At 32.0% G+C, this 15,690-nt stretch overlaps 1 protein-coding gene across 1 annotated transcript; it reads left to right on the top strand.

Moving 5' to 3' along the window:
- The first annotated feature begins 4,123 nt into the window (after window positions 1–4,123).
- LOC110097747 (putative MO25-like protein At5g47540) lies at window positions 4,124–12,404 on the top strand. The gene is made up of 11 exons (XM_020824296.2): window positions 4,124–4,474; window positions 5,004–5,165; window positions 5,426–5,544; window positions 5,754–5,828; window positions 6,669–6,762; window positions 10,062–10,121; window positions 10,713–10,781; window positions 10,888–10,986; window positions 11,548–11,592; window positions 11,667–11,769; window positions 11,849–12,404. The coding sequence occupies exons 1-11, from the start codon at window positions 4,355–4,357 to the stop codon at window positions 11,911–11,913; spliced, it is 1,011 nt and encodes a 336-aa protein (XP_020679955.1). The 5' UTR covers window positions 4,124–4,354; the 3' UTR covers window positions 11,914–12,404.
- The last annotated feature ends 3,286 nt before the right edge of the window (window positions 12,405–15,690 follow it).

Genomic DNA, 15,690 nt, shown 5'->3' with positions numbered 1-15,690 from the left:
ATGGTAGAACATACTCTCTTATATATGCCATTTTGAACCATATTTGAATATAATCAATCTATGTTTGATCCATGTTTGAATCATATTCAAATTACATTCAGATTTTATCTGAATCATGATCAAACCTTGCTTAAACTTTATTCAAAGATAAAATTTAACTTTAGTGGCATTAACAAGTGATGATAGATATCAATTTTGGTAATGATGACATCGATCTTGGTGATGACAACAGATGTCAACATTACTGACTGTGGTATCAATCTCGGTGATGATGACATCGACCTTGGTGATGACAACTGATGTCAACATTATTGACTGTAGTAAGTATCAGTATTATTGTAGACGTCAAGCATTAGTCTTCTTGAAGTAGTGGGCATCAATGTTAATGAAGATGACGTTGGTAAGCCCTCGTGGCTATGATTTATTATCGACCATGTTGACAACAATGATTATATGGTGTTAACAAACACAGCTTTAGTACTCTTTAAGTCTTAAAATTCTCTCTTTTGTAATCGTTTTTGGAGCCTAGAGGAAATTGATATTGCGACTACATTTTTTATGAAAATCTAAACTATGTATATGGTTCAACTTTAGGTTGCAAGCTTAACAAAACTCTATATGATTTAAGCAAGCTCCACACTAATGATAAGGACCAAAATTTAGTTGAAAACTTAACAAAAGTCTATACGATTTAAGCAAGCTCCACACCAATGATATAAAAAATTTAATGAATTTAAGCAGAAAATAGACTTCCACAGAAGTAATATTGTTCATTGTTGATATGTAAAAAAGCATTGAAAAAAAAAACCTCATGCGATTTTTAAATCAAGAAAATTAATCGCCTTAAAAAGATAATTGATCAAAGAAATTTGATCTGTATGACTTAAGGGGAAGCAAGAAGATTCTTAGAATAAGCATAGATGGAGCAGTTATATGTGTGAGGAACCTATTACAATCTTAATAATTTGTTAAATAGGATCAATATGTTGAAAGTAAAAAAAAATGGTGAGCACGCCACTTGTAAATAACTTTATACTCTCAAAAGGATAATGATGAAAAACAGATGAAAATTGATGCGTCACCGAAAATTGCCTTGATTGGGCATGAATCTTGAGGAATATCCATGGTGGAAACTTCCGAAATTAAATTTGGGAAGATCCAAACTCTGAATTTAATAAACTTATAGGCAATCTGAACAGCTCAAGGAGAAGAACCCAACAACACCAAAATCAGTCTGATCCGAGCACAAATGGGTCCAAACCAAGGTATCGAAGAGTATTTCGAAGGTTCAAAGCATTAATTGGATGACCAAATGATCTTCATTTATGACATGCTTATGGTAGAATCAAGCGGCTTGATGAGACAAATCCAACGAGCTCAAGATTGCTTAATTCAGAAGTCATCGAGGCAGTTAAATTCTTGAAAAATATTGCATGACTGAGAGAACTAGTATGAGCCATCCGATGAAGCACTCCAAATTTATCCAGGATATTATCCACTTTTATCGAGCATGTCACTCTCAAAATGTATAAATAGATCTGAACTCTCTACATGAGGTGGTGAGGGGGATCTTTTGGCTGGAGATTAAAGAGAGCTCTGAGGCTTTAAGGATCTAGAGCTCCACCCAAGCACCACAACAAACGAATTTCTATCGGCTGATCGAACCACCGCCTATCCGCCAATCTCTGTTGCACTTTAGCTCACCCATCATCAGACCACAGCTAGTAGCTAACCCCCTGGATCTAGACTTTCGTCCGGCCGCTGATCACCGTCACTAGACTCCCAACTCAACTGCGGTCCTTACACACTCCCAAGTATTTTACGGAGTATGACTGACTCTCCAAACTATTGTAATTGCACCGCCTCTAAGTTAAGGGGTAGGTCAATCTTTGTAATTCACTCAAATTTAGTAAAATATTCTTATTTGGGCTAATACCTATGGTTTTTATCTTTTTTGAGTTTTTCATGTAAAAATTTTTCGATGTTTCTCCGCTCTCTCTCCAACTATCTGTTTGTGTGTTAGTAATACGTGCAACGTTACAACGAAAATCTCTCTCCCTCTGCTACCGCAAATGTACTAGCCCACAACAATGATAAATATTATTTGACTAAAGTTTCTTAGGCATCAATACTTGACTATTTGATGTATATAATGCATCGTGCATTACTACGACATTGTGCATATAATGAGAGTTATTAGTCATTATATGTCAAATTTTGAGAAGGTACATTGGGAGACTGTAAATAGACCCTATACCATTTGAAAGATATAAAAGACTTGAAATCATGTGGATATATTGAAGAATATATAGAAGAGACATACATATATGAAGAAGTACTATTAGGTATATGTACTCCTCATGTGAAACTAGCAATACTTAGGTGTCACAACTATAAAAAAAAACTACCATTATCAATAATAAAAGTTGAATATATAGCCAACTCCAAAGCTATCAACAAGATGATTTGGCTAAGATTTTTTTTGGAAGAACTAAATCGATCGTAAGATAATGTTTCTTTATTTTGTAATAGACGAAGTGTTATTCACTATAAAAAAAAAAACTTTTCTCTAAAGAATAAATCACATTCAACTCGAGCACTACTACATATACAGTTTACATGAAACGAATGTCTTACTTGTCAAAATTAGAGTAAAATTTTTTATTAATATGCTCACAAAAATAGTACTCGCTAAAAATGATGATATGAATGTTATGAATATTTCAATATAATTTCAAATTGCAAATCATCTTTGTCATAGCATTGAGATTGTGGTATTTTAATTGCACAAATTTTTTCATAATTTTTGGGTATGGATGAAATTTTTTAAGAAATTAGTTCATATATGTACAAGTGGGAATTTAGGAACTGTCATGCGTTCGTTTTGAAAATCTATTTCATAGATATTTTCTAAATAAAATGATTTATTTTAAAGACATTTTTCTATATTTTTTTAAAGCCCAAATTAATTTACATGAATTTTATATTAAAAATATTAAATTAAATAGTTATATTATTATTTTAATCCTAAAGATCTAAAAGCATTATATAAGTTTATTATGCATTTTCTCTTCTCAATTCGTTTTAACTGAGATATGGATTAAGGATTTAAGAGAGAATGTGAGGAGAGAAAATAAAATTTGAGATTTGGAGGTTGCTATGCAATTTTCGTCGGTCGACGCTGTTGAAAGACTTGCTCGTTTCGCTGTAAGGAACATTTACCCTATTTCTGATTTCAAAGATTTTATATTTTTGATATTTTTTTAATTAAATTTATATTTTCGCCATCGAAAAATAAAAATAATTTTGTATTGATAAAATTTTCAATGCATAATTTTTACCATATATTGATGTTCAAATATGGTCATACTGTATAGATTTGATGACAACTAGATTTGATTAATTGATCATATATTCTTTATTCTAAATTCGATAAGGATTATTTTTAAAATTATTGAATTTATTAAAAAATAACAATATTTATTTAAATTATTAAAATTTAAACCATATTTATTTCCAAATAAATTCAATAGTGGATGTCCTCAACCACATAAAGGAAATATCCTATTATTAAAAATATATAAATTATAAAGGGTTAAGCGAAAGTTGCATTAGAAAGAATATATAACATAATTAAAAAAATAATAAAATAAACTTTTCAAATACATAATAATCTAATTACATATTTTTTTTCATTTAAATATATTATATAATATTTTAAAAATATTATTATATATTATATGATTTGTCAAATTAAAAATATATGTATATAAATATAAATTATATCAAAATATTATGCTACTTATACAAAATATCAAAATATAAATTAATTAATAAAATTCATAATAATATAATTTATATCGAATTATATTAATTTAAATTTTAATCCGGATAAATTTTAAATATTTTTAAAATAAATATAATATATAAATAATTAATATTTCCATTTATTTAAAATAAATTTAAAATGAATTTTAATTTTTAAATTGAATTTTATTGGGATTTTTTAATATATACTTTTTTTTAATAAATCACGTTAATTTGTAAGCACATTTTAGCGGTTAGCAATTAAAACCTGTCTCAACTGCCCATCGGTCTAATCGCTTGCGCCCATTGGCTCTCTCTCTCTCTCTCTCTCTTTATACTTCCCACCAATCGTTCTCTTGGCGTTTCTATTTGATGGCCGCCCGTTATTATGGTTCGCTCTCGAAGAGAAATCGCTGCTCGTGCACACTTTCCCTCCGCCTGTAACCCTAGCAGATCCACTGATCTCAGCGCCTGCAGTTCTCGCCGGAAACGCTAAGCTTTGCCTGTGCGACGGAAGGGGAGGGCTTCCCAAGTTGAAGAAGAAAGGATGAAGGGGCTTTTCAAGTCCAAGGCGCGGACGCCGATTGATCTTGTGCGGCACACTCGCGATCTCCTTATTTGCATTGATGCCAACTCGAATACGCGGGAAACCAAGCGCGAGGAGAAGGTATTGTTTCTCTGGTCTTCGTATTGATCCCTGTCATCAGTAATCCTCTTATAATATTGTTTGTACTGGTTCTTTTGCAGGATTTTATGTAAATGTAGGGTTTTCTTCTTCTTTTTCTTTTTTGGATGGGCCGGGTTAGCTTATTAGTATTTTATTCGAGGAGTGGTGGATTAAGAGCAGCGTTGTTTTGCGAATTTAGTTTATTCCATGCCGATGGATTGCTAAATAGATTAAGAAATTTTCTTTTGATTGATAAGAGATGAAGTATTTTGGAAAATTTTTATGTGATAATGTTGTTTGGTTGAACTTATGGTGATACGAAATTGATTCTGAAATACGATATTTGATGATTGTTTCTAATTTTGGCTTGCTACTCGAGAACATTTTGGTGTCTAATAATGCAATTGTACATGAACTTTCTCTCATGTTTTTAATAAAATGCATCTTATAACTATTTCTCTCTTGTTATTTGGTTGGTTTTTGTTATGATTATAAATGTAATTAATAGTGTTATACTAATCCCTTATAGATGGTTGAACTAAGTAAAGCTATTCGGGAGATGAAATATGTTTTATATGGGAACGGTGAAGCTGAACCGGTGACTGAAGCATGTGCACAATTGACTCAAGAGTTTTTCAGAGAAAACACACTACGTCTAATCATAACAAGCCTTCCAAAGTTGAATCTTGAGGTACATTTATATCCTATTTTTCTGACGAGGCATTGCTAATATATGATCGATAGCTTCAAAGAGTGGTTTGGGCAAGATATTATTAGCGATGGATCTGTTGCACTATATTTATTTGATTAATTTATATGGACTTAACAAATTGTAATTTTGTCTTTTTAATTTTAATGCAATGTCAGAATTCATGTTTATGCCCATTTACTTTACATCTGGAATTGTCTTTTCATCATTGAAATTGTTTTTTTTATTTTGATTTTGTGTAGGCTAGAAAAGATGCTACTCAAGTAGTTGCAAATTTGCAAAGGCAACAAGTTCACTCACGATTGATTGCTTCTGATTATTTGGAAGCAAATAAAGATCTTTTGGATATTTTAATAACTGGGTGAGCTTTAACACGTTATGATTCTGGATTTGACACAAAAAATGAAATTTCATAACGCTAAGATTGGAATGAATATTAGCCTCTTGGCCCTCGTTGAGTACTACATGCGAATTGTATTTTTTTAAAAACAAGAGATAAAGATAAGTTTTTATTGCAATGCTTGTTTAAGATATTTTCTATTGCCTTAAATTTTTTCATTTTATTTGCAGATATGAGGATATGGATATTGCCTTACACTATGGTGCCATGTTGAGGGAGTGCATCAGACATCAATGCATTGCAAGGTATAACATTATGTGTATCTAAATTTTCTGTATTATCAATAGTTTCTTTTTATTGAAATCTAGTAAATATTGAATTACAGGATGTTCATTTTTTTGCTTCATATTGGTCCTTGTGATCTTTTCTGAAATGCAGCTTTGTGAGTTTTGTGGATTCTTTCTCCATAGAGGAATGATAAGTGTGAGTGATTGTGGAGATTGTGAGAGCCTTGATCCACATTCCTGTTTAACTTCTCGTTTTTTTTTCTTTTTTCTGAATCACGCTGATTATTGTTTTATGGGGTTCTAAAGTGCATGCATATTATGTGATTTATATGCTTGATTTTAAACATCTACTAAGTTAATTATTGCTTCATATTCTAGATATGCTAGGGTGGTTGTTCCTGATTACCTTCTTACCATGCGAATATTCCCATATTTCCTATCAAAACTATAATTTCCTTTCCTGGATCTAAGGATAAAGCCACAATTTTCCATTAGAGGGGCTTAGGGGCACCATTATGAGAATTAGATTTGAGTGGCATCATTAAAAAATGATTAAAACTACTAAACATCATTATTTTTTTAAAAGAGGTGGAAGGAGTTGTGGGGGCGCATGCCCCAACTGTCCCAGCTTGTTTTTCACACTTAAAAGGATTTGAATATAGTGAAATATTGCTTTAACCAACTATTAGAAAATATTAGGAATGACCTTTCTTTATTAGATTTAAATGAGAATTTGACTTTTAATAGGACACAATGGAGAAAAAGGATTCATGTAGCCGACCCCACGTAGTGGGATATAGGCTTGATGTTGTTGTTGTTGTTGTACATCCCTTTTTTATCTCATTTTTTTATTTGCAGGGCTGTTTTGGAGTCTGAGCACATGAAGAAGTTCTTTGACTATCTACAACTTCCAAATTTCGACATAGCATCGGATGTGTTTGCAACATTCAGGGTATACATATCACATATTTTTAATTTTTCTCTTGCCACAAGTGCCACATATTATCAATACAATTACTTGTTTTTTCGAACAATTAAAGTTTCATCAAATTTTCTTTTATTAATTTTTTGTTACCTGTGAAATACATATGACCTACAACGCATCACAAGATTATGATATGGTCAAAGATTTTATTTATTTTTCATTTTGGATTCTTTTCATGCGATTTATATGAAAAAAGAAAAAAAAAAGGTTATCTCCTCCCATTTTTACAATATTGAGGAACTGACAATAGAGGTGGACAGATTCAAGTATTTTTCTTTATTGAGTGAGGATACCTGTTGAATGAATATAATCCCAAATTGGTTACTTTGTTGAGAGAGGGAAGGGAAAATTGGGAATCTGGAAGATGACTGCTTGGAGTGGTGGACAGATTCATTGAATAAGAAATAACAGGGTGATGTGTAGTTGATTGAGGAGCGTATCAACTTAATTTACGTACGCAACAATATGTGCAGATCATTTACTAGTATGAGCTTTTATGGGAGCTTTTAGCATATGTCAACATTTTCAATAAGGACTCGTGCTTTCTTGAGATAAATAAGGAGCCTAAAGGGATTTCATAGTGTTTAGCATACCGTGCAACAGCTTACACACGTGATTATACCAAATGAGTCGCGCTAGGAAGACGAGACGATTGTGAGTTTATGATGTAATACAATGAAGATGAAACAAGAATTGCATATACGAAATTAATAAATTATGAGCTTTGCTCGGCTAAGCATAAATGGATGCGTATTCAAGTTAGATTTTCGGAAAAGTTCATGGAAGGCTAAGTAATGACAAGTTATTACAATAAAGATTAATAGGGAAACTCACAAAATTACATCATAAAAAAAAATGAGTAGAGCGAATGGCACGTAACAAAATCCACAATTTAAATTTTAGATCATTCACCTTGGGATCCCTCACACTCTTGAGATCGCTCGACTTAGCGGAGGAAGATTGCAAACAAGCTTATGGATGCCACTAGTAGACACGTGAGGCCAAGGGGGCTAGTCGCCGGGGAAGAAGCCGGAGTTGGAAGAGCGGATGGGCATCTGGTGATTGTCCACTCTCCCGTAGGTCGTTACTCGTCGATGATGTCCGCTAGGTGTAAAAGAATACGATCGAGGTATTCTTCAACGGTGTGGTCGAATCCGAATCCAATGTCGAAGAACGGTGATTGGATGACGTCGATCTCCCCTTGAGAGTTGAACACAAATCCGTGATCAAGCTCCGGATCAGCCATACATGATCATGGAAGGATCTTGGCATCATGTTGGTGTTATGGTGGAGGAGCCGTCACCTAGGAGAGGTGGCCAAGAGCATAGGAGGGGAAGATGGGGATTCTCAGGTAGGAGGAGGTGGAGAGGGGAGGGGCGGTTAGGTTTAGGTTGGATTAGGAGGATTTTTAGAAATCTGAAATTAATTTTCAGATTAAGTGGAATTGGAGGGAAGACTTTGAATTTGAATTCAAATTTAAATTGAAAGAAATAAAGTGGAAGAGAGGAATTGTGGGAGATGAATAGGGAGTCTTAATTGAGGGCAACAACAACAACAACAACAACAACATCAAGCCTTTATCCCACTACGTGGGGTCGGCTACATGAATCCTTTTTCTCCATTGTGTCAGAGAGAGGAGAGAGGAAGGGAATAGATGGCCGGCCATGTAGAGAGAGGGTGAGAGGGATTTGGTTTAAATAAGTGGACCCCAAGGATTAAATCAAAATTTGAAATTTAAATTAGATTTTATTTAAATAGAGAGGTTTCCTAACTTAAATTTAGACAATAGGAAAGTATTTGAACTCAATTATTTAATTGAATTCCCTATGGAAAACTTTCCTAATTGACTAAGACTTATTTTAGGAAAGTGAGTAATTGAATATTTGAAATTTGAATTTCAAATGTGAGGGCTTGGGGAGGCGGGCCGGCGTTTTGAGCAAGGGGGAAAGGTGGCCGGCGGGTGGGGCGTCTAAGGAGGCCGGCGGTATAAGGTGGGGCTCAGGTTTGGGAAGGAGAAAAAGGGGATTTGGGTGGGAGGGGCTTGCGGGTGATGGGTGAGTAGAGGAAGTTTATGTTAGGGGAAGAAGAAGAGATCGGGGGTGCGAACCTTGGAATCCTCCGACGGTTGATGGGTCTTGCTATCACCCTCCTCGGGTTTCTCCTCTCATGAACTCACTTAGAGATCAAAACAAAGAACATAAAATTTCATTCAATAATTCATCATCTCATTACAATGCAATAGGCCTCCTATAAATAGGTCCAAATGAAAGAAAACCAGAAAGACACAAATGCCCTCGGGGCTACAATAGCGACTCGCTACCCACACAGGGGTAAACTAGGAAGAATAGAAAAAGAAAATAAATAAAATACAAAATCTATCAAAAGTACAGACTCTGGATCGTAGCCGTCGATCTACGACTCCGACGACGGTACACATGTCGAAATCTCGGACCGATATCCTCATCAGTTTAGATTTCTTTTAACGTCCAGAAAGACACAAATTCCCTCGGGGCCTACCCACACAGGGGTAAACTAGGAAGAAGAGAAAAAGAAAATAAATAAAATACAAAATCTATCAAAAGTACAGACTCTGGATCGTAGCCGTCGATCTACGACTCCGACGACGGTACACATGTCGAAATCTCGGACCGATATCCTCATCAATTTAGATTTCTTTTAACGTAATTTTTTTTTAAATTGATTTTGTGCTATAAAGAATATGTTATGCACCTTAACCAACACTCAACAAGAATAAATAAAAAATGTGGATTCATATAGTCAATCCCAAATAGTTAGGATAGGGCTAATGATAATGATGAAGAGATCTAATTTGACCTAATTATATTGGTTTTATGTCTTCTTTAATGGTGCTTTAGTATTTAGATCCTTATGGGTATGGTTCATTAATAATATTTCTACATTTTTTGTAGAAATCTCTGAGGCTTATTTACAATTTCTTTATCACTACAATAAAAAGCTCTGCATTGACTTTATGTCTGCAAAGTGCATCGATGATTGGCTCTATAAAACAATCCCATTTAACAAGTTAATTCTGCCCTCAATCTATTTCATGATTACTTAGCAAATATGTTTTTTGTGCGAATGGATGTGTTTTTTGCATTACTTCTTAAATTAACTTGGAAGAAATTGACCAGCTTCAGATATTTAATTCAAAACTTTTGAGCTTGTGGCTTTGATTTGTGGAACGTACTGCTATTTTTGAGTACCATTATCTTCACTGGAAAATGATTTTCTTTGACTTGCAGGAGCTCATGACAAGGCATAAATCAACTGTAGCTGAATTTCTTTCTAAGAACTATGATTGGGTATGTTACTCTTTTGCATCAGTTTGTATGATTGCTTCTTTTATTTTTCTATGCGATAATATCAAATGTTGTTTAGATGTGTTCTCAAAATAAGCTCTAAAGATGAGTTTGATCTGAGTTATTTTTAGTTGTTTTGGTAAAAATGCACTTGTTTTAATCTCATGTAGTCAATATGTAAATGCAGCGGACTCTACTTTTAAATTTGAGTGTAATGAACTAACACAAAAATTTAATTACTCAAAGTGTATGATTACTAACTCTTGCTTGTGCCTTTTGAGATCCTCAATCTTAAAAATTACTTGTAGGATTTCTCAAACACATAAAAATATTTTTACATATTTAAATTAAAAATATCTGTTGAAGTATTATATCAAAGTGCAAATTAGCCATACTACACATACACAATTGAAGATTTTCTGCCAAATAAGTTTGAAGATCTCAGAGTACTAATGTATTCTTTGATCATGCTTCGAAATACTTTAGATTTCGTATAGTGATCAAGTAAATAGTTGCTAGAGCTTATCCAAGTATGATCTATGATATCTTATCCGAAATATGATCTATTCTTTCGCCCATTTTCCATTGTTTCAGTTTTTCACAGAGTTTAATGAGAAGTTGATGTCATCTACGAACTATGTAACAGTTAGACAAGCTATCAAGGTGCTATTTCTCACTTTGCTTATACTATTTTAATGAAAATTGGTATGAACGTTTTTCATTCTTTCTTTTGCTGTGAAGTTTCACTCAAACTTTTGTGCTGTTTCAGCTTTTGGGAGACATATTGCTAGATCGATCAAATTCTGCTGTTATGATAAGATATGTTAACTCAAAGGATAACTTGATAGTTCCAATGAATCTTCTAAGAGTATGAGATCTTTTCTTATTAATGCACTTTAGTTCTGGGTCTTTTTACTGAATTTGGTAGGATTGGTCGGCATTTTATGCTTCGTTTGGGACGGCTTTCTTACTGCTTTTTAAAATAGCTTTTTGGTACAAATTTTTTAATTTTTATACTAAAAATTTATTTTAATAAGCAGTAAGAAAATTATCCCAAACGAAGCCTTAGTCTTTTTTGTTTTCTTGTTCATTTCTTTTTTCATGTAATCATGTTCTTATCCAAGAGTTATTTTTTGAAAAATATTGAAAACACCCAATCAGTATTTTGATTATTTTTAAAAACATCTTGATTTGTAAACAAAGAAGTTACAAAATACTAACCAAATATTTTTTATTTATATAAAAAATGATGCCAAACAAATTTTAAGATGTTTTTAGCTAGGGAATTTTGTCTGAACTAAATTGAGAGATCCTAATACTTCTGATCTAATACGCCCAAATCCCAATCCATGAATGTTAACATGTTTAAGAGCTTTTATTCAAACATTTAGGCAAATGTTATATTTGATAAAGTTATTGCTATTTTCAGCATGAAAGCAAAAGCATACAAAAAGAAGCCTTCCACGTATTCAAGGTACTATTCCTTTTAACTCTCCTGATGAATACGCGCATTCCTCATTGTTCTTACTCATTCTCCCTCCCTTTCAGCTCTTCGTTGCCAACCAAAACAAACCAGCTGAGATTGGAACAATACTTTTGACGAACAAAAACAAGCTTCTTCGTCTCCTCGGTGAATTCAAGTTAGAAAAAGGTCTGTTTAATTTTCTTTTTTTTTTCATTTGTATCATTCTTAAGCATAAGTGAGCAATTCTGATGCCAAACTTCTACAGAGGACGAGCAGTTTGATGCAGACAAGGCTCAAGTTATGCAGGACATATCAGCACTTTCAGTGTAAGGAGCGTTTTGCCACGCCCAAATATTGGAACAAAAGATTTGGCTAAACAACCCCTTGGACGTGACATGGCGAGCAAAGTCGAAGAAGTTTTCCAGAACCTTCCAATGTCATGTAACAGTCTGCTCGGCATGTCACGCCCAAAAGGTTTAGCCAAACCTCTTGTTCCAACATTTGAGCGTGACAGTCTGCTCTCTTAGTGGATCACACTCAAATGTTCAGTTAGCTTTCAATATTTTTATGTTATGCTTGTAAATATTTTCATATGTTTTTATTTTCCTTTTTCACTGATGACTAAATTGTTTCAGTATTTCAACGTTTTGGCTAACAAGTAGAATTTAATAAGTCTGGACTGTAAATCCTATAAAACCAGATTTATTAAATTCTGCCAATTTGAAATCCTGAAAACTGTTTGGCAACATAAGTATTAAATCTTGTTAAATATTATGAAACTGTTTGGCAATATAATCAGGATTTAAGGTAGTTATTTGTAATGCAGGATGCCAAATGTTAAATTTGTCGACCGGTAGGATTTAGTAAATTAGGGATTTATCGTAAAAAAAAAAAAAAGGAAACGGCTGATTTATTTCGTCGTGGCTTCGAACAATAGTATAAATCCTATTTGGCAGGATTTAGATTTCGTTTGGGACAGTTTGCAATTTTTTAGTAAAAAAAATTAAAATTGTTGCATTAAAAAATTGCTTTAAGAAGTGGTTAAAAAGCTATTCCAGACGAAGCCTTAGTGTAAATCTTGAGCAAATTCGACATAAATCCCGTATTCAAACAACCCCTTAGAATAGGAGAAATTATTTGCTGTGGAGTCCGGACGTAAATCTATGTCCGAACACCAATACAATGCCGCCACATGGCGGCCCGACGACCCGACCCAAAATGAAATTATAATATTTTTCGTGTGAGACTAAATGAAATTGTAAATCTAGCTTAAAATTTTGATTTATGAGAAGTATCAATTTTACAACAAGAGCTCATTTGGCCATTATAGTCATTATATTTTAATTCTAATTGATCAAACTATATGTCCATAAATATTATGTGATTTAAATAAAGTGTTATTAAACATTAGAATTTGAAATGATTACATAGAATTATTTTAAATTTTTTAAGAAAGTGAAAGATTCAAATTTAATCTATCCATTTAAGTTAATTATAATAAGTATTTATATTTTAATCTATCATATAGTACTTTTTAATATTTTAATAATAAATATTATAAAAATATTAAAAATTAAGTTATGCATGGTAACTATACTCAATGTTTTTCATTATATAGTATTATAAAAAATTAAAATATAAATAACATAGAATAAGTAGTTATAAAATAACTAAATTAGCACTTATTAAACTCTTAATAAGTAATCTATTAGATAAATCACTATATTCATGAATCTGATGAGTATGTTAGTGTTCAAATTTATTTATTTATTATGTTAAATTAAAATAAAAAATCAAATATTGTCCAATTATTCTAAATAAAAAATATCAATAAGTTTGAAGCTCTTAATCAAATATATTCCAAAATTAAAAGTGAATTCCAATTATCTCCAATCATATCATTTTAATTAATGTTTTTCATTTCATTTTATTTAATTTTTTATTCAAGACCCCCACCTATTTTTCAAAAATCTCGATCTTCTCTCAATTCTTCTCTCCTGTAAGAACCTACTCTCCCTAATTATGTAGTAATCATTGTTGTTACTAACACAGCTTCCCATTAATGATTACTACATAATTAGGGGGAGTACAAGATAAAAAAATTAATTGAGTCGATCAAACATATCCTTCGTGACTTTTATTTCTTCGTCTGAAAATTTAACACAAAGTTAACATTTAAGACACAAGAAAAATCAAGTCTTTCAAATGCATTTGTGGTTTATCTTGTCTTGTGTTAACTTTTTCAATTTTTAAATATGAAAATTATTATTTTTAGATTATTTTAATAAAGTCTTGAATTAACTTCCAAAGTGAGATTCATCATTTTTTAAAACTTATAATGAAGCAAAAAGGTGTTTATTAGAATGATTCTCAAAATTATTAGATTTATTTTAAATAAATATAATATAAAATGAATTAATCAACATATATATTATTTTATTCTCTATAAAAATTATTGATTTAAGACTCATTCAAAAAACATATTGAGAATATTCAGTCCTTTTTTTTTCTATGAACTAATATGAAGTCGATTTTTTTTTTCTATGAAGTAATACATAGGCTTATCTAAGCATACAACCTTACAGAGGTATAAAGACTTGACCCGATATGTCAACTCGATTTGGACCTGACTTGAAAATTTCAAGTTCGGATTGACCGGTTTAACAAACGAATCAGATTTAAGTCTAAAATTTTGACTAGTTAAAAAAACAAGTTGGGCCCGGTTCAACCCGTTAACTCGATTTTGATCCAGGTCGGACGGATTTATGGATTTTGCCGAAGAAGCACCAGAAGTTTGTAATGGAAGATTGGACGAAAGGCAGAATTTCATTTCGTTCACGGTTCGCTATTTCGATTTGGGTCACCGGCTGAGTGTGCTTGCTTGAAAGCCGAAATCGAGCGAATTGGCGGAAGCAGGGCTAAACGGGTCTGTGACATGTTTCCCCAATCAATTCGGGTTCGTGTTGGGTCAACTAATTGCACATCATTTTCATGTTAGACCTGAAACTAAACTGAAAACTCATTTTAACACCTCTATAACATTATGCTCAACACGCACTAGCATTTTGTTTATCATCATCATCATCATCATCATCATCATCATCATCATTATTATTATTATTATTATTTTCATATCAGATTTAAAATTAAAAATTACACGTAGACAAAATAAAGTGCAAAATTTCATCAACAAATAAAAGACATAAGATGGTACGTACATATGCAACAGTGGAAATCTTCATTCAACACTGAATGATTAATTGGGATTATCTCGAATTATTGAATTCATTTTTTAGATTAATGTTATATATGAAAATTTTATAATTGTACAATCATAAAATAAATTCAAAAACTTTTATGCCCATATGATCTAATTTATATCATAATATTCTAACATAATTTTTTTTTATCTGAAATTCTATGAGGAAATGAAATTTATCTTTTTAATAAATCTGAAATTCTGTGGAAATAAGATTTATTTTTTTAATAACTACAATCTTTTTTTAGGAGAACAAACAGCACCTACATAGCCAAAAACCCCCCTCTTAGGCTTCGTTTGGGACAGCTTTCTTATTGCTTTCTAAAACAACTTTCAAGTACAAAAATTTCTTGAATTTGAAAATTTTGCACTAGAAAGCAATTTCAGAAAGCAATACGAAAGTTGTTCCAAACGAAACCTTAGTTTCAAATGAAAATTTCATTAAATAGGAACCAAAATGGTATTGCTACAATCAATTAAGGTTTCATTTGAGACGGCTTTCTTACTGCTTCTTAAAATAGCTTTGTAATACAAAAAATTTTTAAACTGAAAAATTTTGTACTAGAAAGCTATTTTAGAAAGCAAAAAGAAAACTATTCCAAACAAATCATAAATCAGAACTACAAAAATCAACAAATAACTGGCTTTTTACACAGCAATAAAAATCTAAGCTATATCAAAATTGATAGAATCAAATCTATTGCAACACCAATAGTTAAATATTTAAGAAAAAGACAATTTCTCTCAAAATCTATTTATCATAATTACAAATTACGAAAACACCCCCAAGAAATATACATTCAATAGGTTCCACCAAACAAAATTGAAAAGAATGAAAATCTAAAATA

This window comes from Dendrobium catenatum, unplaced genomic scaffold, assembly GCF_001605985.2.
Source record: "Dendrobium catenatum unplaced genomic scaffold, ASM160598v2 fragScaff_scaffold_1344, whole genome shotgun sequence".
Classification (NCBI taxonomy): Eukaryota; Viridiplantae; Streptophyta; class Magnoliopsida; order Asparagales; family Orchidaceae; genus Dendrobium; species Dendrobium catenatum.
The sequence above is the reverse complement of the archived record's forward strand: the minus strand, read 5'-3'. Positions and strand labels throughout refer to the sequence as shown.

Excerpts from the sequence above, each read along its gene's own strand:
- LOC110097747 (XM_020824296.2), top strand. The coding sequence starts at position 4,355 with ATGAAGGGGCTTTTCAAGTCCAAGGCGCGGACGCCGATTGATCTTGTG. Across the intron at positions 4,475-5,003 it reads AAACCAAGCGCGAGGAGAAG|ATGGTTGAACTAAGTAAAGC; the intron begins GTATTGTTTCTC and ends AATCCCTTATAG. Across the intron at positions 11,593-11,666 it reads AAGCCTTCCACGTATTCAAG|CTCTTCGTTGCCAACCAAAA; the intron begins GTACTATTCCTT and ends CCTCCCTTTCAG.